General features: G+C 44.1%; 1 protein-coding gene across 1 annotated transcript in view; it reads right to left on the reverse strand.

Moving 5' to 3' along the window:
* DCUN1D4 (defective in cullin neddylation 1 domain containing 4) overlaps nucleotides 1–6828 on the reverse strand; it is a 65026-nt gene extending 58198 nt beyond the window's left edge. Inside the window, 1 exon segment of the mRNA XM_065878009.1 lies at nucleotides 6681–6828. Coding sequence (XP_065734081.1) covers nucleotides 6681–6828 — 148 coding nt within the window.
* Nucleotides 6829–23403: the final 16575 nt, after the last annotated feature.

The following is a 23403-nucleotide window of genomic DNA, read 5'->3' on the forward strand; positions in this document are numbered from 1 at the left end:
AATTATAGTAGTGGTTACACGCACACGTATTTATCAAATGGGTACAGTTTTATAGAATGTAAATTATACTCAATAAAGTCAATTAAAAAGCAATTAAGACTGTCAGATATAATTTTGGATAAACAAAATAAATATTCTACCAATATTATTTCCATACCTAATATTCTCAAGAATTTTGGGGAGGGGGTGGGGGGACAAAGATGGAATCAGGCACAGACAGCAGTAAGAGCTCCATGGAGTGTGATCGGTGGGGTGACTGATGCGTGCCTCAGAGTCCTGCCTGACCACTGGCAAAGGCAGCTCCAACTGACACTGCCTGTGTCCTCCTTTAGCCTTTTGGGTCACCTCGAGCCAGTACTCTTGGACTCTGAACAGAGACCAACCAGGGTGGAAAGGCAGACCACTGCTCTTCTCCACAAGGGCCTCGGCCAAGTACCAACCCATGACGGGTCTGGATGTTGGATCTGTCCGAATTCTTAGTTGTGCGCGTCAGAAACCAACTAGCTATATGAACAGCGGGTTTTTTTTTAAAGGTTATTGGGTAGTTCACAGAATCTCTAGGAAAACCAGAGGACCAAGCACATCAGCTGTACAACCAAAACAATGCCTAAGGGCATACTGCAGAGTGCACCACTGACACAGCCTGGACCTGCCTGGACTGCAGCTCCCACGGCCTCTAGAAACAGCGGTCACCACTGTCCATCCTCTTTAAATGGCCCCCAGGCACTTCCAGTTTCTTCCCATGTCTTGCCTTCAGCTTCAGATTCACTCCCTGGTGTGGGTGTATCTGGGCAGCTCTGCCTTTGATGGTAAGAATTCCCCAATCAGAGGAAGAGCCTGGGCCCCGAAGACTGGCAAAGGCCATCATGGACACAGACGGATGACACACCATCTCTGCAAGTACTACTGATACAGCCAGCAAAATATTCACAAGGAAAATATCTTTAAAGATGGAACTAAAAAAAATCATACCCAGAGGTAATGTTATATGGGGAGGGTGGGGATCTTCCTCTGCATCATTTAGTGTTTTACTCAATATATTAATTAGTAGTCTCAAAAACTACAAGCCTACCTTCCTAGATGGAAAATAACTCATTAACGGCATCTTCTGATTAAAAGAAAAACAATTAAAATCTAAAGCAGCAGTCACTTTGTCTACTAGAATACTGAACATGATAGAAAAAAGATCCTTAGATCTGAAACAGTCATGCAACAATTGCTAAAATATATGATTCTATTTAAAATTTCAATACTTTTTCTATTTAAAACATAAGCCACAAATTATAGCCTCTTTTATAGCCACAAATATTTTTAAATGTACATTCTACTTAACAGAATAACTCTCAAGAGGTACTTCTCCTAACTTGAATCTCAGAATAAGAAAAAAGAATAAGCTGTGAAAAGCTATTAACTCTAATTTAAGCTGACCACCTACGAAGAGATGTTAGCATTAACATCAGAGGCTCAGAAACTTCACCTCCAACTAACATAGTTCACTTTCTAAAGAAAGCAAGCCTTTAGTGAGCCTCAATGTATTGTTAACATTAAGAAATAAGCCCTTTGGACCAGAATCTGGTCATAAAACAAGAAGAGGGGAAAAACAGACACATCCAGGCCGTCCAAGCCCTGCCCAAGCCTTCCCCACCTCGGTGGCCTGTTACACACCAGGTCAGAAGCAGACGCGCGTACTGTCACACGCACGCTCTCGGGCCCCTCAGCATATCACCAGCACTCCACTCCCTGAGAAACGCTCCATGCCACAGACATTCTTCAAAACTGGTATCTGCATGTATTTAAACATATTTATTACTTAAATTGGTTTGTACAGGACAACTTTGTCAAAAAAGGGCATAGAATGAATAAGCATAAGTTTGTATGCCCGGAAGATAAATCTAAAGACAATGAAAGACACCTCGGAAGCATGCAGGATAGCAGGAGGAAACATTAAAATTTTCCAGATAATTCACCAACTGCTCAAGAGTTAACCATTTAAGTTCAATTCATTACATATTTGAGGTCCTAAGCGAGGCATTCTGCTGGACCATAAAGTGGTTACTAAGTAAGACACAGTCCCAGATCTCAGGGGGCTTATCATCTAATTGGGGAGGGGACAAATAAGTGAACAAGCAGCTACTGTTAAATAAGATAAAACTGAGAACAGAAGTAAACAGTCTTTGGAGATTCAATGGAAGGAGAGAGCCTTCGAGAGAGGGAACAAGGAACACAGAACTCCCACTGAAGTAGCACTGAAGGCAGTGGGGAGGGAGCAGTGCTGGGGGAATTCAAAACTGAGCTTAAACTACAGAACAGGTTCAACCCCAGCTTCTGAGGAGTCTTATTTCAGTAAGCAACTAGGAGCCTCTGAGGTTTTGGGGTAGGGGGATCGTAAGGACAAAGATATTCAACTGCTGATGGAGAGGATAAAAAGGAGGCTGAGCCTGGCAAAAGGATTACTGGTTATTACAATATAAGAAAGAATGGATCAGACCTAGGGCAATGGCAATAGGTATGGAAAAGAAAGGACAGGCATGGGAAGAGATACAGCCTCTCTCTCGCTACTGACCAGGGAAAGAGGATGAGAAATGTCTAAGTTTCCAGCTTGGGTTATTAAATGAACTGCAGTTTCATTAACCAAATGAATAAAATTAATTGGTCTTGTTTTCCTCTTTATTTTGGCTACTAGGAAGCTCAGAACCAAATATATGGCCCATTTCTAACATACAGCAAGCATTTATGTGTAGCCTGTAAATCTGTATTTTCTTTCTCTCAACAGAATTTTATCTATATTTAGTAAGTCACCTCTATTTTAGAATGAAACAGAAAATAAATCAACAGATTAAAAAACTGAGTCCAAGCCAGAGACAACTGGACAAAGTAGCTGATTCAGGGAAATAACTGCAGGCTACTAACCCAGAGCATTCTCCTCACCCTTCTTCCACCCTAGCAAAGTCCACATCCCACAACAGAAGCTGAAAATGCCAGACTTTCACTTTCTCCACCTCCCTCACAACTAGCAGTGGCATGAGGTCAATTCTACCCAGTGAGACTAAAGAGGAAGTCACCAAGGTGAGAAAAAGACTCCACTCTGTTAAGAGGGAACTGTAAGGATGGTCCTTCCCTCCTTTTCTTACATAGGCATGATGTCTGGTGCTGCAGCAACCATACTGCAAACATGAGGCAATGAGCCTGAGGCTCTTGATAAACCAAATACTAAGAGAGGAAAAAAGTATACAAAGAGCCTAGATTCTTAAGACATCATTAGGACTCTGCACCAGCCTTAGAACCATCTATCACTAAACTTCTTGCTAACAATAATAAGTTCTACTACTTAAGCCATGTTTGATTGAGTATTGTTATTTGCCAGAGGCATCCTAACTGATACAACAAAAGTCATTATGAGGTCAGTTTCTAAAACCATGATTTTTACACTGCTGACTAAGCAAGATTGTTATTATCGAGATGAGAAAAATGCAAGCATATATTATTGTCAGGAAGCAAGCAATAAGCTAATAAGAGGTTCTGGGAGCAGTTAAAGATGAAAAGAGAAAAGGATATAATGATAAAAAATATTTGAAAAAAATGTGATCAAGTGTTAATAGGGGTAATTCCTGGAGGCAAGAACTGAGGAAGAAAAGAGTACAAGTACAGAAATCCTCTGAAGTGGAGAAAATGAGGGGCTTTCTTTCCTGGCAACGTTATTGACAAGATAACCTGAAAATTCTTACCAGTACAGATCCTCCTCCACTTACCCTGAGTAAGACCACTGCAAACTGAAAATATCCTAGGTCGAAAATGCATTTAATATGCCTAACCTACAGATAACCGCTTAGCCTACCCTATCTTAAACATGATCAGAACTCTTATTACCTTAGCATACACTTGGGTAAAATCATCTCACTCAAAGCCTATTTTATAATAAAATGTTGAATATCTCAGGTAATTTATTGAAAACTGTATTGAAAGTGAAAAACAGGAGGGTTGTCTGGGTACAAATTGGTAATAAGTGTATTGTGTCTGACGGAATGCCGCCTGCTGCCCAGCATCAAGAGAGTTACCATACATCACCAGTCTGGGAAAAGATCAAAATCCAAAATTCGAGGTACAGCTTTTATCAAATGCATATTGCTTTAGCACCAGTGTGAAGTCGAACCATCATTAAGTTGGAACCATCTGTTTAAAACAGTCAAAAAATTTTGTTCATAAGAAAACACAGAACCTCCCCAAAGGCCAAAAATCAAAGAGGAACCTAAAAACCAGAGCAGAAAGTATAAGGTGATTATGTACAGGAACCCAGGGTTTGGGGCTGGGGGAGAGGGAGTGTCATGTGTGTGTATAGGGCACCTGCCCTTTGGGATGAAATTGAAAAAAAAGAAAAGGGAAAAAAATGACTAGCCTAATATTTTCTTTAAAAACACCATCTTGTACAGCTCTTGTTTTCAACCTCATACACTTCACCCTTTACAAGAGCAAATTCCAGTGATAAATGCACATTAAAACAAACAAACAAACATGACCATGTTACATATCACAAAGGATTTCCTGGGTATTTCACCATAAGCTTAAGTAAAATATAAAATAGATATAAATCTTTTCCTGATAAAATCACTCAAGTTCAGTTCATTTGTAACCATACCAGTTTCCAAATCTTTGGACTTCTTGGTAAAATTTTTATCATTAGGGTCATCATAATACTCTTCTAGTGACCATGCTACCAACAGTTTCAAAATACCCTATACAACACATAAAAATACTCCGTCATCTCTGAGTTAATCATTACAGGTTTTGGAGTCATCGCATATAAATGGTAAAAAAAACTTGGCAAAGGATGTGATGTTTGTAGAGTCTACAGTCTAAATGGATGGTTTCTAATATTAAAGAACAGAAACGAAAAAACATGGAAACCTCTTAAGGTCCTGCACTGAGTTTACCTTCCTCTAGTCTCATTTGCTTCCCATGCTTCTTTGAAAACTGAAGACATCAAATATTCCCTTCGCTCATCTTCACATTTTCACGCTGGCTTAAATGAATGGGACCATGTCCACCCTCAATTCCATTAAGCCGCCTCCAACAGTCATTCATTTCAAGCCCATCCTTTTTCCAAAAGTCCCCTTCTCCTTTGGCAATCCAAACAGCCCAAGAACTACAAACGCATAATTTATACCATCTTCACAAGGTTTACATGTGTCTCCACTGCATTCCCAGATTTGTCTAAGATGGAACATTTTAACCTAGTGTTTATATACACTGGATGCCACAAATATACACCATCCTAAACGCTGCTTTAGATTGTGTTGCATCTTGAACGTTTTTCCACAACCTATGGACTAGATGGTTCAAAACCAAGCATTTATTCTACAAGTAACGCCACCAAACGCAGAGGGAAATAATCAACTCGGGGATCAATAACCTAAGTGCGAAAGGACTGCGTCTGCCTTGGTTCTCTCCCCCGGCCGCTGACACAGGGAGAAGGTCCCAAGGGCCAGGAGCACCGCCCTTCAACGCGCTCGAGTCCGCGGGGAATAAAGCACGAGTTAGCAGAGCTGGGAAGCTCTGAGGGGCGCGCTGCATTCTGGGACTCGTTTCCACAGTTACCCACGTGCACCCAACCCAACCGCGGCCCGGACTACAAGTCCCAGAATGCCGCAGGACTGCTTTTCCCCTTTCCGCGGGACTGCCTTTCGCCTCACACCCGGCGACTGGAGCCAGACCCTAAGGGAAACCCCTAAAGCGCCTTCTCCGCAAGGCTGGGAGAGGTCGCGACCCGCGGGCGCTGCGCGGGGCCTGTGGTCCGGCCCTCCCGACAGGGAAGCGGGTCCCGAGGCACCAGCCTCCACACCTGACGACCAGAAATTAGACAACTGCGTCACAGACTGCCAAATCCACGGACCGCCAGGGACCACCCTCCGCCCCACGCTCCTGGCCTCCAGGGCCGACCCCTCCGGCTCCCACCACGGAAAACCCGCAGCCCGCTCCCCTGCCCCGCCTCCCACTCCTGCAGCCAGAGCCCGCGCCAGCGCTGACCTCGCTTCCCGCCGCTCGGGGGAAACCGCGGCCAGCGCCAACCTCTGGGCACCTCCCCCGCCCCCTCCACCTCAGCCCCGCCCCCTCCTTTCCAAGCACCCCAAACCTCAGAGCTCCCCCTCAAGGAACCCGGCCCTAATCCGGGGGAGGATACAGCTCCCCCAAACGCGTAGTCTGACACCTTCCCCCCAGCCCCACGCGGACCGAATCTAGACAAGACAGTTTTACCCCTGCCCCGGCCCCTCCCAACCTCCCTTCCCTCCCAACCAGCTCTTCACCCCCACTGCACCTCCTCTACCCCTACCTCCAACCCGTCACCCCAAACCCTCCCCACCTTCTTCCTCTCCACTCCCAATTACCCTACCTTCCCAACACCTGCTCCATCCTATTACCCCGACGTCTGCCTCCTCTCACCACTCCCAGTTACCCCTCCACGCTTCTTAAGGCCCTACCGCCCGCCGGACTCCCCAACTATCCCATCACACCCCAATCCCTCCCACCATTCGCTTTCCCATTACATCAGCCCTCATCTCCTCGCCCGCCCTCCTGCCCCGCACGGCCGCTGCCCCCAATCCCCCACCCCATTGTTCCCCCCCCACACCCCCGCCATCCAGCCCTTCTTCCCATTGTCCCCGCCCCCGCGCTCCCCTAGCACTCACCCGCCTTTCTCACGGAGCCGCCCGCACCGCTCGGCCCCTAGGAAATCCTCACCCCTGCGCCCCGCTCGCTCGCTCCCTCTCTCTCCGCCGCCGCCGGTGCCAACCCCCAGCCCTGCTCGCTAGCGCCCACCGCCGTCTCCACCTCCATTCACCCGGGACACTCTGGTCCCGGCCCTTCATCGCACGTCCCGCCCCCCCTTCCCCCAACACTGAAATGGAGCCAGTCCCCACCCCCCTCACCTCCGCCCTCCCCCGGCAGGCCGGCCCCTTCCCCCCACGCCCGCCCCCGCCCCGCGCCGCCCGCAGCGTCACCGCCCGCCCTGGCCCCGGGAGGGGAAGGGGTGGCTCCCGGGTAGGGTCTCCCGGTGCGTTTTGGGACTGGAGGCGCAGAGCGGGGACTGTGGGAGATGAGCAGAGAGTGTTGGCAGCCGCCCGCTCCCGGCCGGCTAGCTCTCTGTTACTCACTGACAGCGGCGGCATCCGAGTGCATTTTCGGGTAGCTCACACCGCGCTCGCCGCCCAGGCTCCCGCGCTCGCCTCGCGGTCCCCCCACCGGCTCGCCGCACCTCGGCTGGGAGCTGAGGACCCGCCGCCAGGCACTCCCGACCCGCCCACCTCTCCTCCTCCACTGGCTGAACCTTGACTGTACGACCGCCCCTCCTCATCTCTCATTTGGCAAAGGGAGTGCGGAGAGCGCCGGTCTGGAGCTGGCAAAGAGGCCCCGCCCCCCGAGGTCCAATGTGATTGGTTCCGGCGCATCGTTCCCTAACGCCCCTGGCGGAGGCCACGTTCTGGGAGAGCAGGTTGGACCCGACCACTGTCACTCAGCCCCGGGGGTCCGAAAGCGCGTGTAGGGGCGAGGCTGGGGAATTGGTCCACCTTGACCCTGAAGCCCCGCCCTGGGCGGGCGGGATTGGTGGAGCTGTAGACCAACCGAGAAAGATGGGTTGGCGTCTGAAACAAAGCACGCGAAGTGTTTCCCGAAGAACCGAACAGGGGAAGAGCAGTTGGGGCGGCTTGCATCCCGCTGCACAGAGTAGGGGAATCAGCTCTTCCCTCGCGCCTGGCGCGACGCCTCGGAGTCTCCTGCTTGTCTCCACGCCTCCGAGCGGCACTCTGCAGGAGCCCAGTCCGCGCCGAACTTGGACTGGGACTTCTCTTGCTAGCCGTTTCGTACAGCTAGAAACTGGATAAAGCATCGCCGCGTCTTCATTTCCAGCAAACTCTCTGGTGAGGAACAAATTCTTTCTTGTGCAACAACCCATCCTCTCCTCGTTTTCGAAATGCACTTCTTTTCCAGAGACAGCACATTTCTTCCTCCTTCGTCACAAATGGGCTCTTCTAAAGGCTTCAAATGCTGCGTTGTCGGTGATACACAATGTGCGCTCCCCCAGACAGCGTGCAGGAAACCCAGGGCCACCCTCTGAGTTTCGGGCTCAGCCTGGCACGTCGGCGAGTCCAGGGGCCAAGTAACCAGCCCTCAAAGGACAATTAGCGTAAGCGCATAAGTCAGTAACGCCAAGAAACTGTCCAGAAAACAAAACTGGCTGTTATTTGGCAGAGGAAGGCGTTAATTTAGGTGACTTCTGACCATTTGAGTTTCCTAAGTCAAGAATTCGCACCATTTTCATGAGTTCCGACCAGTTTTTCTTAAGGCTTTCAAACCAACTCATCACACTCAACCATATTATTGTAGCGGAATGATATTTTGAGATATTAACGGAGGGCTGCCCCCCTCCTATCCCAGCCACAACACACAAACACCGCTTCTCTATATGAAGAACCCCTGCGCCATCCTGCAGCGGGGCCAATCCACCCTCCGGCCTCAAAGGATGGATGACACTAAGAACGACCAGTAACAAAACAGTCGTTTTTGTTTTAGACTTATACAGCCAAGGCTTTTGACTTTCAGGGTTCTGAAATTTAAGTTTCAAATCAGGGCATAAATATTACTGCTAAAAGCAACAATATTTGAAAGAACAAGATGAAACCAGTTCCTCTGTCCCACACTACTCCCCTTGTAATATACTCCATCCCTCTTAATCCTTAATGTCTCATTAATAAGTTACATCCTTATAATTTTATATCTATCATGTTTCTGTCATTCAAACACTTATGGATCACTTCATCAAATCATAGATTCTCAGAATTGAACCTGATTTATCCACTTCAGGTTTAGTTCAGACAAGACAAAAATCTCATCTCATCATTGGTGACCTTTAACCTGACAGAGCGTCAGCTGGGCCCTGCAGAGGTGGGTAGGTGCCTCTGGACTCTGAAATACTTGCCTGTTTCAATGATATTGCAGTAGGTACAGTATGCTGAAGGGTGGATCATTCACAGAATCAGAAGATACTTTACATCATGACACTAGGATGTCCGGCACCATACCGAAGGCTAGGAATAGGAACTAAAATGTTAAATCATGTCTTAAACATCTGTGAAAAAGATGGCACTTTTGACAACATCTATCTGCATGTCCAGATCAGCAATGAGTCTGCAATTGACTTCTACAGAAAGTTTGGCTTTGAGATTATTGAGACAAAGAAGAACTACTATAAGAGGATAGAGTTCGCTGATGTTCATGTGCTGCAGAAAAACCTCAAAGTCCCTTCCGGCCAGAACACAGATGTGCAAAAGATAGACAACTGAACAAATTACGGATGAACTTTCTTGCACTTGCTTGTCGCCAAATAAAAGAGAGGCCCATTGATTCCCCCCTCCACCCCTCTCTTTTGAAAAAAACAAATTAGATCTTTTGGGGCAGATCTAATTGTCAGCATGTCTGTCCTTAGTCTGAGCAGAAAAACTGCTCCTGCATTCTTTACCCCATTTGTGTTTTCAACCTATTCTACATCTAGGAAACATTTATAGTTTATACAAGTTTATAATATTTTGCATATGTAATATTTGTATGGCTTTTTACGGCTTATCATGGTACTTCAAGGGCTGAGACATATTATTTTGCACAGAAATGGACTTGTTTCTTTTTTTTTTTTTTTTTTTTTGCGGTACGCGGGCCTCTTACTGTTGTGGCCTCCCCCGTTGCGGAGCACAGGCTCTGGACACGCAGGATGTGCAGGCTCAGCAGCCATGGTTCATGGGCCCAGCTGCTCTGCGACATGTGGGATCTTCCCGGGCCCGGGTATGAACTCGTGTCCCCTGCATTGGCAGGCAGACTCTCAACCACTGCGCCACCAGGGAAGCCCTGGACTTGTTTCTTGAGACCTCTAAATTAAAATAAGGCCACAATTAATTTTAGGTAGTCATTTGCTATATTGATTTATTTGCAGCAAACTGTATAATAATGTATATAATGGTTAATCTACATGAAGTACCTGCCAGCTGTTGTGCCCCAGCACCCAACACTCCTCTGGCCCATGTGGTCCATAAAAATGTATAGAATATACAACTTTTGTTATTTTCCAGCATCACTTTCAGGGTCAGTATGATTATTTTCAAAGAAAAGAACCGATGTAGAAAGTAATTTACTCAGATCTTTCTAGTGAGTTGGCTATAGCCTGAGGATTGAGAGGCAAAGCTCATAGTCTTCTAAGCCTCCCTGCCCCACATGTGTTATGAGTAATAAAACAGGTATAATTAAATGACTGCATAATATTCTGCAACTATTACCCTGTCATTTTAATAATCTATAAGATTATAAACCTTTGAGGGTAGGAAGCTTGTTGTATTTATCTTTATGTCCCTAGCATCTAGTACAGTGTTTTCAAATAGTAGGCACTAGTTAACTCTTCCTCAAAGTGAACTGAATGTTGACTGTAAGGTGTAATTTTAGATCTCGAAGGAACTTTGGAGATTATCAAATCCAACTTCCTCATTTTAGGAATATGAAACTTGAGGTCCAAAAGAGTTAAACATGTAGTCGAAGTCACTCAGCTAGTTAATAGCAAAGCATTAATTAAACTCAAGTATCCTAACTCCTAGACCAGATCTTTCCCCTGCACCACACTGTCCAATTAGCAAGGCTTCAAATTCCAAAGGTGGGGAAACAACTCTCCGTCTCCATTTGAAAGTTATTATATCAGTCTACTTCAAATTCTGTACTTCAGAGCTGGAATATTGCCTTCTTTTTTATGAAGTTCAGTACGGAATTTTTTAATATATAATACATTTCTATTTTTTCTCATTGGTAGCATTCCCAAATCACTCGATCCCTGTGGGGATGTCTACTGAGATAATAATGTTACACTTCTGTGCATTTATATTCATATCCAAGACAAGTTAATAATTGTCTTGGGACTGTGGTGGGTAGAGATATTTGGGAATGCAGTCTCTATGCCATTTTGCTTCACCCAGTTGCTGCTTTAAGGTAATATTAAAGCAAGTTACTTTGTGTCAACTGATACCTAATTTAATTGGAATCTTTCCATATTATTTGTTGCCCAACATTAATTTTAATCATATATTTTTAAATACCTTAAGCCTAGATTGAAATTTGATATGGAAGAGTCTAGTGAGAAAGAATAGCAGTGCTCTTTAAGAAAATTTTAGAACTTTTCCCCAAATTCCACAAATTCCATTATAGCTTGCTTTTCCTGCATGTTATTAGGGTTGGGGTTACAGAATGGAGAATGGCACAGTCCTTAAGACTGAAGTAAAGTTGGGCCTGCTCAGACAAATAGATAAATGTGCCCTGTGGAGATGTGAAGAGAATGAGAAAACAAACTGCAGGAAGGAATTAATTCAGCCTCAGATTACAGTGAGAGAGTGTGTAGAACTCCACTAGTTACAAAACGTCCAGCTAAGTGGGTTTCCAGGATATGGGGGGTGGGGGGAGGAGTAAATATATCCATAGAGATCAGGATGCTTTATTTCTCCAAACTCATAACCAACTGACAATTTGCTGACCCAAAGGATGACGGCTTTTTTTAGTGTTTCCAGTGTGATAAGCTCTACTCTTAACAGTGCTTTGCTTGTTAATTATTCCACCTAACTTCACAACACCCCCAATGGAGTACTAATATTATCCTCAAATTACAGATAAGTTAACTGAGGCTTAGAGAACTTCAGTATCTTGCCACTCACCTAGTAAGTAATAGTGCCCCGTAAGTAGCCAGACTCCCTGTGTTATATAGTGTCCTCATGCTGGGCTTCAGTTCTCACTCTTCATAATCAGGTTAATATATGCCCTACATACGTGAGAGATTTATTTATAAGGATATAATAATATGGATATGAATGTGCTTTTAAAAGATAGTGTGTGAAACCTGGCCTTTTTCTGGAGTTGAATATCTAGCCACTCAAGCTGTCTTTGTAGATATATATTATAAAAAATATGAGTCAGAAAGATTATTTCCAGGTTACTTCACCTTTCTTATATTTTATCCTTTTGATCTTATTTCAGAAGCAGCTGTCTACTTCATGGTATATTATTATTGAGGTTATTTATCCAGAGTATCTAATGAGGTCCTACTAAATGTAATAAATATATATCAGTGAGAGGGGGCAGCCTCTTCAGCCTACTGGAATTAACCTTTTAACCACTGAGGCCTGTGTTATTGGGAACCAGTTTCAGCTCTTAATTTAATTACGTATGTCACTATAACATATGTTGCTTTTCACATATATACATAGAACAGTTTTGCAAATAGCCAGTTGCCAGATGCTACTAGGGTAATAAAAATGTTGGTTTCATTTCTCAACACCTGCATATAGTCGGGTCCCAATTATCAGGTTAAAGGAAAAAGCATAGAAGTAGACATTTTCCTCATTGTTACCAAAAGGGACAATCTCTGCTCTTACACTAGAGGTCAGAACACTGACTATTAAACAAACAAGTAACAGTCACTACTGGTTACTTCATAAAATTGATATGCTTCTGTCATGTGGGCTTATAATGCACATTCAAGAGACTTCCAGTTTTTTCATCTGCCTCCACTAGGGCTCTAACGTGTGTCCCAGTATAAAAAAACCTTAACAGATGGAACTTTCTGGAACCACCTCTACACTGGACACTTTTTAGCCTTGGAGCACTTTTGCCATTTTTTTCTGAAGCAGAATTTAGGCTTTCTGGAGCTAGATGGCCTGGATTAAAATCGTATTGGTTCCTCATCAACAAAATAGTGAAAATAGTAGGACCTACTTCGTAGGAATGTTGTGAGGATTAAATGAATGAGTAAATAACAAGTAAAGTTCTTAAAAGTGCCTGGCACATAGTAATGCTCAATAAATGATAGCTGGGCTTCCCTGGTGGCGCAGTGGTTGAGAGTCCGCCTGCTGATGCAGGGGACGCGGGTTCGTGCCTGGTCCGGGAAGATCCCACATGCCGCGGAGCAGCTGGGCCCGTGAGCCATGGCCGCTGAGCCTGCGCGTCCAGAGCCTGTGCTCCTCAACGGGAGAGGCCACAACAGTGAGAGGCCCATACACCGCAAAAAAATTAAAAATAAAATAAATGATAGCTGCTGTGGTCTGTGTGACACTCTCTGGGACTCAGCACATTCTGGAATATACTCTTCCCCCTCGCAGTCAGCTTGTCATCCCAAATCTGTCTTTTCCTCTGAGCTAGTCCCTGACTCCGCAGTCACTATGTTCTGTTAGCTGGGCTTCTTTCCTCCCTTCTAGAGTTTACGGTGAACATTGAATTAGCATACAAGAGCGTCCTTCACTAGGACATGCCACCAGTGTGAAATTAGTCTAGTTTGGAACCGACATGTGAGACTTTATACATTAAAAAAAAAAATGAATACCCAATATCAATGCCTGTCATTCAACCTCTTTAAAAACTTGCTTAATGAAAATTGATACTGGAAGTTCAAATGGATACAGGAAATTCCTGCGACTATAGAAAGATGGTATCCCAAACGAGTAAACAGATCGTAATAAATTACAGGGGATTCTACCTGAATAGACACATATTGTGTTCCCATAATGAATAATTTCTCTTCCTTGTACTTTGATGTAATACATTTCCCTGAAAGCCACAGTTACTGGTATAAAAGATTTTAAATCTGCTATACTAGAGACAAAGGCAAAAAGTATTACCCTTGGGCCAGCCTGAATTAAGACTCAAGCCTCACCTACACTTAAACCCTAGAACCGGCATTAAACTTGCCTGGGCCTCAGTTCCTTCATCTATAAAAAAATGGGAGTAATACCTTCAAGGGATAAATAAGATAAAATATATAAAAGCATTTATAAAAGTAGGAGCGGAGCAGGAATGACTGCTTGAGCACCAATTATGTGATGGCACCACATATTTCTGTGTGAACCTAATGCAATCTTGTGAGATGCAGTAGGCTAATTTTTATGCTTGGGACTATTTCGGGTAAAAATGAGTCTGTATGTTTAAATATCTAGAAGATCCTAGTTTCTTCCTTTATGAAGCAGCCATCTTAGGGATCTCTCAGAAAAGCTAAGAATTTTTCAATTACACTGAGATTTTACATCAGTGTTTCAATTTCATTTAGCAATGAATTTTTTTTTTTGCCTCTCCTAGATGTAGAGAAAATTTCATTTATTTTTGAAACTATTTCTAACCTTCAAGATTTCTTGACACGTGACTATTAGGGTAGCATTAATAAGCCTTTTTTTTTTTAAAACTAATCTTTTCTCCAGCACAACTATAAGATGCCTAAACCGACACCTCTCTTTTTTATCCAGGGCCTTTTATTTTATGGAAATCACACCTGTCTAGGGATTTAACGGAATATTTGAATTAAAATGTATTCATTCATTACCACATGTTCTTCTCTGAATTGGGTGTTTCCACCTTAACCGCATTGAGCTAATCAAGTCCTAATGATGTCACATTAAATTCAATCTCAGAGGGTATAATTTTCCAATAGAATCTAAACAATCCATGACCTTTAGAGTGACTTTCATAAGTACAGCATCGCTTCAGTTACCCCAGCTAGCAGGGCATAGACAGAAGGAAAAACCATTTTACTCCAGCATCGGCTCCTGTGTGTTGTTGAAATGAGGCTCTTCATTTCTCCTCGCCTTTTCTAGCCTGCTTCCATGAATACAGTATCTTTAACATCCCTCTCAGGGCAGTACAGGAGACCCCATCCATCTCCAGACGTCGTGGCTGCCGAGCATCTCATTATGGCAAAGGGAAGCATTCTGGGAGAGTGGGTGGAGCGGCAGACAGCAATAGGAAATGGGGGAGGGAAGAGGGGCACGCACGCTGCGGAAATATATGCCCACTTCCTTGGTGATGACAGCATGCTGTGGAAGTATGAACTTCCTGTTTTAGAAAGGAAGATGATGTAGGATGTCGAAAACCCGTGACTAAGCCGATTCCAGGTCCTACAACCTAGTTACACCTGCCTCAGCTACCCCATACCTCCCAACAGTCGCGCCTGAACCCCAGTTGAAGCTACCCCCGGAGCCACGTTGGTGGGAGGAAAGCAGTGAATCCAAGCATTTAAGGAAAACATCTATGGTTCCAAAACAGAAACAGAAAAGCATTTGGAGACACACGTGCGCGCACACACAACACACACACACACCACTAACTGACAGAATTGAAAACTTTTCTTCCCACTAAGCTGAATGCTTACGTTTTACTTTATTCCTCTGCCTCAGCCAAAATAGGTCAAAGCAAATGCCTTTAACATTTGGGGAATCACAGACTCTCTTTAAGAATCATTGAAAATGATGACTTGTCTGTCAAAGGCCAGAAACCTACCAACGCCCACCCTATCACCCCCTAAATTACGAATTCCTAGATTAGAAATTCGTTTTAGTTTACGAGTTTAAACTTTTTAAAATCAAGGCACCTTAGGGACTAGTCCGTGGCTATCAGTTATTTTGTTAGTGAGAGACTAGTCCACTAGCTTTCCTCGAGGCAGGCTGACTTGGGAGCCTGCGCTCAAATAATGGGAGGTTTGTGAGGGCAGTGGAGGGGGAGGGGAGCAGTTCCAGGTGGGGACGGGGGAGGCTTGGCTCTGGAGGGCAGCATTTTCAAGGCAGTGTGGAGGTATCAGACATAGAGCAAAAGACGAGCAGTGTTCTCTGGAGAGGAGATGCCAAAAATAAACTTCCTTTCTTTCCAGATTTTGCTCACCTCCAGTTCCAAACTGGTTGCAGTCAAAACTGCTGTTTCTGCAGCCAGCCACACCCAGACCCTGGGCCCTACCCTACCCACAATCGTCCAGTGCCTTGTGTCTCCTTTAATTGTTTCTTCCCCTCCTCCGGGACCCTAGGCCCTCATCAGCCCCTGCTGAGCTCTAGGCCTCCCAGCCACCCTGCCCACCCCCGCCCCTGCCCCGCATGGTCTGGTGGGTTTACCCTGAAAGTCCAGCCTCGAGCCCTTGCAACGGCTTCCATTTTATTCTCCATCCCTCCATCCTCACAGTCACTTTTTCTGGCTTCCAAGCTCCATCACCACAACCTTAGTCTGTTCTAAACCTCCATTCAAAGTTTATAACTTCAGCTTTGGGAAACATCTCAAACGCACAGACAATTTTGGGGGGACTATAAATATTGGTAAACACTTAAGTACCACTCACTTGGCACCAGGCACTGTTCTAGCACCTGTATGAACTCATTTAACCCTCCCAGCAATGCCACAAGGTAGAAACTTGTGTTAAACTCATTTTACAGATGAGGGCACAGAGGCACAAGTAGGTAAAGTAACTTGCCCAAAGTCTTACGGCTAGTGAGAGGCAGGACCAGGAAACTTAAACCCTCGCAGACTGGCTTCGGATCTGTATTTTCAGTCACTGCTGTATTGCATCTTTGTAGAGCATTTTACAGAGGGCTGCTTACCCACCCATTCCCCTCCCCCGACACACACACTCCAGGGCCTCTAATGTGGAAGCTGGACCGATTTTTCTAGTACCAGTAGGTAGTCACATCTTGCATAGTTCTAGGGGTCCAGGCAATGTCCTGTGTTCTCTCTGTCCATCATTAGTGGTAACATGAAACACAGTTCCCCCAGTTCCAGGGTATGGAATTTTATTCTCTTACTTGTGAAACAGATCCAAGGGTGCAGCAACAGGACTATGTGTTGGGATGTGTGAGAGCAGGGCCCAAAGTAGCAGAGTGTTGTTATAGGATTGCCACTGAACGCAGCTCCAAACTGTGCCACTTGTCCCCCCTTTTGCCATATCCCCTTGGAAGCCTTCTCTCCCTCTTGCAGCCCCACTCCCAGGTTCCCAGAACTTCCATTGTGGTGCCTGGTGGATGGCCCTCTTGGACAGACTGCTCCCACTTTCAGGGCAAGGCCCATCCTTAGGGAGTGAAGGCAAACCTCACTGTTCCCCAATAGGAACAAGATTGACAAAGATTGAAGTGAGCTTAAACAGTATCCTTAAGGAAAACCAGAGGGGTTGCTTCAAAAACTAGAAGGGGAACAGACAGGCACCGAGAGGTTATTGTACTTAATGATCATGGGAAGGGTTTAGGGCTAGTTGTGTAAGAGCCTCATGCATTTTAAGCTTCATGAAAGGGGGACACTTCTTTTCTTCCTGCCCCCCTGAGTCCCCTCTCCCACTATTGGAGCAAAGCTATCCTCCACCCCCAACCAGCACACGTACAAAGCACAGTTATCCTTTGAACTACTGGGAGTGGGGTCGGTGGGGGGCACCAAAAATTTGCATATAACTTTTGACTCCCCCAAAACTTAGTTGCCAATAGCCTCCTGTTGACTGGAAGCCTTACTGATAAACAGTTGGCTAACATATATTGCATATTATATGTAACATATACTGTATTCTTACAACAAAGTAAGCTAGAGAAAGGAAAATGTTATTTAGAACATCATAAGGACGAGAAAATACATTTACAGTACTGTATTTGTCTATACTATAAGTTTACACCATCTGTTTACAAGTCGTCTGTCAGCACCTACGTCAATATTGTCATATAATACAAAACACTGTAGATGTTATGTGTATTACTAACACTAGGCATCAAAAATGAAGAGATAATGTGAAAAAGAAGTTTGTATATATTTACAGGTACAATGATTCATGCACTGATAATGAAGAAGCAGCATTATGATTGCTTTATGGTAGCCTAGTGTAATTGATAGGACGGCTTCCCAGTAGCCTAGCCTATGCACTAATGAATGAATCATTGTAAAATTTTTATGGCATATGGTGTCATATTCATAACACAGTGCTGGAAACACTGTTACATGTTTTTTAAAAACCACTTACCTGTGATGATAGGCTGATACATAGCGCCTCCAATTATGAGAGAGAGAAGCATACTGTACAGTAATGTAATTCTTTGAGAGCAGAGTTATAAAACAGTAAGAAAACTAACACATTATGAATTTTATACTATCACTCACCTCGTGCCTGTGTAAGGATAGGCTGTCCACTTCCACACAAGTCTTGCACACAATATTCTACGTGTATATTTTTGTATATCTATTGAAAACCACATCAAAATGGACCTGTGTAGTTCAAACCATGTTGTTCAAGGGTCAGCTGTATACATCGACCCCACGGTGATCAGCCTAATTCATACATGTGAGAAATGCTTGTACTCAGGACCTATTTTGATGATCAAAACTTACCTGTTCAATGTCTCATTCCCTCAGATCCTTGTGGATGACCGGCTTGCTGTTCTTGGATAAGCTAATTCAGGAGAAAATATAGTTGAGATAACATGGTACCCCTTACAAAGATATTTACTCTTAAAAAAAAAAAAGACTTCTAGCAAACAAATGGCTCAACACCAGTCCCTAACAGACTTCTCCCAGCCAGCCTCTCACCCTGAGAAACCTCCCCTCCTCCCTGTCTCTCCATATACAACTCCCCTGCCCTTCCCACTCAGCGTAAAGCTCACCTCCATTAAGCCTTCCTTGACTGAGGCTGCCCACAGTCATGTTTTTTTCCACTTGACACATGCAGCACTAGAACAGAATTTGGCAGGAGGAAACAGAACCAAAACCAGAAGCAGAACAAAAGGAAGAGAACATTGGGCTGGATGGTCTCAGAGATGAGCTCAGCTCATTCCCTCATTTCACAGGTGCGGAAACAAAGACAGAAGCGACCAGCCCACGGCAAGTCAATGGCAGTATGGGGGCCATCAGAGTTGTTTCTGCCCAGCCTTCCCCTCTTTCGCCAGGAAGAGTCTCCTCTTCTTTTGGGGTACTGCTCACCCTACCATTCACCAAAAAGAGCTTTGATAGGAATTGCCAGTCAGGGTGTCTACCACTCCCAGTGGACATATGATCTCAAATGGGCCACTTAGCATCCTTCCCTGGAATTTTAAAAATCAGAATTAAGAAGAAGCAGCCTTCTCTGTCTGTGGGCTTATAAGCTGTCCTCAGCCATGGCTCCCGCCTCATTAAAAAAACCAGTCTCAGAGGAATAAACACACACTCATTCGTTTGCTCATTCATTTATTCATGAAACAAACTATTTATTAAGGGCTTTCCATGTGCAAGACAATTCTGGGCCCTAGGAATTACATGTTGGGCAAAAACAGGCCCAACTGCTGTCCTTGTGGGGCTTACAAGTTTGCAGGGGAGACATTCCTTAAATAATCATGCAAGCAAAGTAAAACTCCTATTTTGACAAGTAGTGAGAAAAGGTAGTCTTCTGAGAATATACAATAGACTACAGGGTTTTTTTGTGAGCAGCACGTCACTTTATTTCTTTGGTTTTCCAACTTCTCTCTTCGACAATGCAAATTCAGTCTCTTGCCTGCCACTGTGTGGTCCCTCACTGAGACGGGCACAGGCTCTGAGGAGAGGCTCAACAGAAAGACTAGGGTCTCCAAGAGCCATTCAGGCTAGCTGAGAACTGCAGGGTCCACAGGTGATAAGCCAGTGTGTACACTGAGCAAAGCAGCACAGCCAAGGGGACAAGTGGGCTGAAATCCCATCTAGAGTCTTCTCACCAAGCCATGAGGCCTGGTGTGAAGCTGTATGTGCCCAGAGGAAGGGGGACCCTATTCTTCACACCCTGGTGCTGTCCATGCAAAAGCGTCACCTTTTTCTAATTTGCCCCAAAGGTTTGAAGAGACCAACCAGGTCTCTGGGTGAGATTCAGTCAGGGAGCTGAGTCAGGGGAGGGGAGGCTTTCCTGAGGAAGTGACTGGACACAAGAATAATGAGTAGCTGATAAACTAAGTGGGAGGGAAGAGCTCTCCAGACATAGCCAGTGCAGTGACCTTGTCTTGATGGCTATCTAGTCCCAATTGCTTCTGAAGCCTGGCAGATCCCCTCCCTCCCGGGGGATTGGTTTCATGACAATACATTCCCTCTTTGTAATTCAAATTAGGTTTCTATCACTTGCAACCCGGAGAGTCCTGGCTCAGAGCAAAGCTGATCCAGCTCTCCTTCCTCCCAAGTCCAGTGGGCCTCCCCACTCTGCCAGGCCCCACCCTCCTGGGTGAGAAACCTCTGCTCTGTATGGCCGCCTTACCTTCAGAACAGGAGCTTCGTCTTTGATGATCTAGCGCTGTCTCCAGCATGCAACAAAAACTCGGTAAACACTTCAAGAGTAGATTTCTGTACTTTTCGCATCACCCACCAAGTTCCCCCATGGTTTCTGCTGGCCCTGAGCATACACAGTCTCCAGTTTATACTTATGTTACTAGATGGCTCTGATTTGTCTAGAATTTGGCTGTAGGTAGCCAGCGGGATTGATTTCACAAGGAAGAATCAGCGGCTTTTATTCTGTCTCTGCGTGCTACATGCCAGTGGGCCACCTTTAAGACGAAGCACAGTCCAGATCTGAAAGTCTATAGCCGAATGTTAAAGATGGTTTTCACTCTGTGCTTAATATTTGCTAGGGCCCTGTCTAGAGGTGTCGGGAAACTTGAAATCCTCCATGGTTTTATCAGCCGGGAACAGTCTGCTTTCCCACTTGGTCTTCGTATTATTCCTAAATTAAGGGCAATCACTCCTTGGTGCATATCCTTCCCTTCCAACTCCAGGATCTGAACAATTTCAGCTTCATGCTACATCTCATGCTGCTGCTGCTGCTGCTGCTATTAATCATGTGTGTTTTTTTTTAATAAAAAGCTGGTATTTGAGGCTTTGTGAGACTCATGTCACCTTTTAATAAGCCAAATTCTAATGGCTCGAGCTGCACTCTGTTCTATGGAGGCTGCTGAATGAGCCAACGTTGGGAATAAGAATCATGGAATGACCTTGCTTTGTCATCACTCTGTCTCAAGATCCAAGGGTTGAGGAACGGCAGGGTTGGTGTGGCTGAGGAGACTTCATATATGTCACGTTAGTTGGTGTCCCTCGTGCTTTTGTTTCACACCTCTGAACCAGTTTTTGGTATGCAGGAATCAGGAATACATCATCCTATTCTCGAATCTGGACCCTTGGTCTAAAAAAGCAATTTTCAATCTTTTTTTTTTTTTTTGCCATGATACTCCTGAAAAATATGTTCCCATGAGCAACTTGTTCCCACAAGCTTATTAAGATTAGGAGCGAGGCAATATATACCACAGATTTATATGTATTCACATGGTCCTAACTAGGTCTTCCACTCAAGAAAGCACATCAGAACACAAGGGAGTGAAACTTATGTTAATATAAAGATAACTGTTAGTCAATTCAACTAATCTTTTTAAAAAACAATACAGCCTACAGAATGGAGAGAGATTTTTGAATCACACATCTGATAAGAGCTTGGTATCCAGAGTATATTTTTTAAAACTCTTATAACTCAACAACAAAAAGGCAATCAACCAAATTTTTAAATGGGCAAAGAATTTGAATAGACGTTTTTCCAAATAAGATACACAAATGACCAACAAGTGCATGAAGAGATGCTCCACATCATTGGTCATTAGGGAAATGCAAATCAAAGCCACCATGATATATCACTTTATATCCACTAGGATGGCTGTAGCAAAACATAAATAAGTAAAAACCGTGGGTGATGATGTGGGGAAATTGGAACGCTCATCTTTTTCTGGTGGAGGTGTAAAATGGTTCAGCCATGGCAGGAAATAGTTTGGCAGTTCCTCAAAAGTCTAAACATAGAATTATCACGTGAACCAACAATTCCACTCCTACACATATACCTAAAATAAGCAGGTATACTTGTACACAAACAGCAGCACTATTCACGGTAGCGAAAAGGTGGAAACAACAACGTCCATGGACAGATGAATGAATAAACAAATTGGGGTATATGCATACAGTGGAATATTCTTAGCCATTAAAAGGAATGAAGTACTGATACCTGCTACCACATGGATGAATCTTGGACACGTTATGCTAAGTGAAAGAAGCCAGACACAAAAAGGCCACATATTGCATGATTCCATTTATGCAAAACACCCAGAATAGGTAAATCTATAGAGACAGAGTAGATCTGCATTTGCCAGGAGCTGGGGAGGGGTGGGGCGGGGGTGGGCGGAGGGATTGGGGAATAACTGCTTAACGGATACATGGTTTTACTGCTGGGTGATGAAAATGTTTCAGAACTAGAGAGAGGTGGTGGTTGTACAACACTGTGAATGAACTGAATGCCACTGAATCGTTCACTCTAAAATGTTTAATTTAATGTTATGTTAATTTCACCTCAATGAAAAGCATAATAAAGCATTCTAATTTAGGCATTTTATTATCAATAAGAAATAACCTAGTAACACAGCTCTGTCAAGACACTGTAATCTGACACGCTCTACCATGACCATATCGCTTCTATTTCTCTTTTCTTTAATTCTCAACTAAGTGCTCACCACTGTGTATCACATAAAAATCCATAGATTTTGGTGGCAGGGAGGGAGATGCAAGAGGGAAGAGATATGGGGATATACGTATATGCATAGCTGATTCACTTTGTTATAAAGCAGAAACGAACACACCTTTGAAAAGCAATTATACTCCGATAAAGATGTTAAAAAAGAAAATAGAAAAAATAAAAAGGAGTTGAAAGAGGTTAGCTCTGGGTAACAAAAATGCGCAGTAAATAAATCAAAGGATTGTTATTCATTTAAAAAATGCATAGATTTTTAGGTAGGTATGTACTTATACCGTTCATTGTGCTTCCTTTTCTATCAGCTGGCTTATTTTGAAGGGGACATAACTCTTGATTTCTTTAGTTCAATTATCAATCCTGTTTAACCAAGTCTCAAAGATACCTATAAGGTCTTATTTCCTTCCACATGTTAACATCTCAAGCCGTACATAACCATGCCACTATGTTAGTGTTTCTCAAAAGTGAAATCTGTGGACCACTTGCATCAGAATCACCTAGCCCCAAATCCAGACCTACTTAATTACACTATCTGGGGGGGGGGGTGACCCCAGGAATCTGCATTTTTATTAAGCACCACTGCCAGATGCTTTTGTGTGTAGATACTTGGACCATTAGTTTTGTTCTCGATTTACCTTTAATAATTAATTTAATAATTCATTCAAACAAACATTTATTGAGTGCCCACGAGGGCACTATGCAAGATACTACAGTGAGAAAAGAAATGGAAACCACAGTTTGCAAAAAAACAAAAAACAACCTGCGTTGTGATTTGCAAAATTGATTAACTATGCCAGAATATAGTGTGTAACATAAACTATCTAAATTCAAATTATTTTAACACCTGCTCATTCGGACCCATATATCCCAATATAAGACCACAGTAACAATAACTCCACATGGATTTATGTGTTCCAAAGACCACGGACAGTTCTAGCAACTTGCCAGATTTACAAATTTTGTCAATCCCTGACCTAAACCACCCTATGACTAATTCCAGCCCTCCAAACTCTACAAGTACCCTTCCTTAACTTCCCCCTTTGGACACCCTACCGAGACTCCAGAAAAGGTTG

This window comes from Phocoena phocoena, chromosome 5, assembly GCF_963924675.1.
Source record: "Phocoena phocoena chromosome 5, mPhoPho1.1, whole genome shotgun sequence".
Taxonomy (NCBI): Eukaryota; Metazoa; Chordata; class Mammalia; order Artiodactyla; family Phocoenidae; genus Phocoena; species Phocoena phocoena.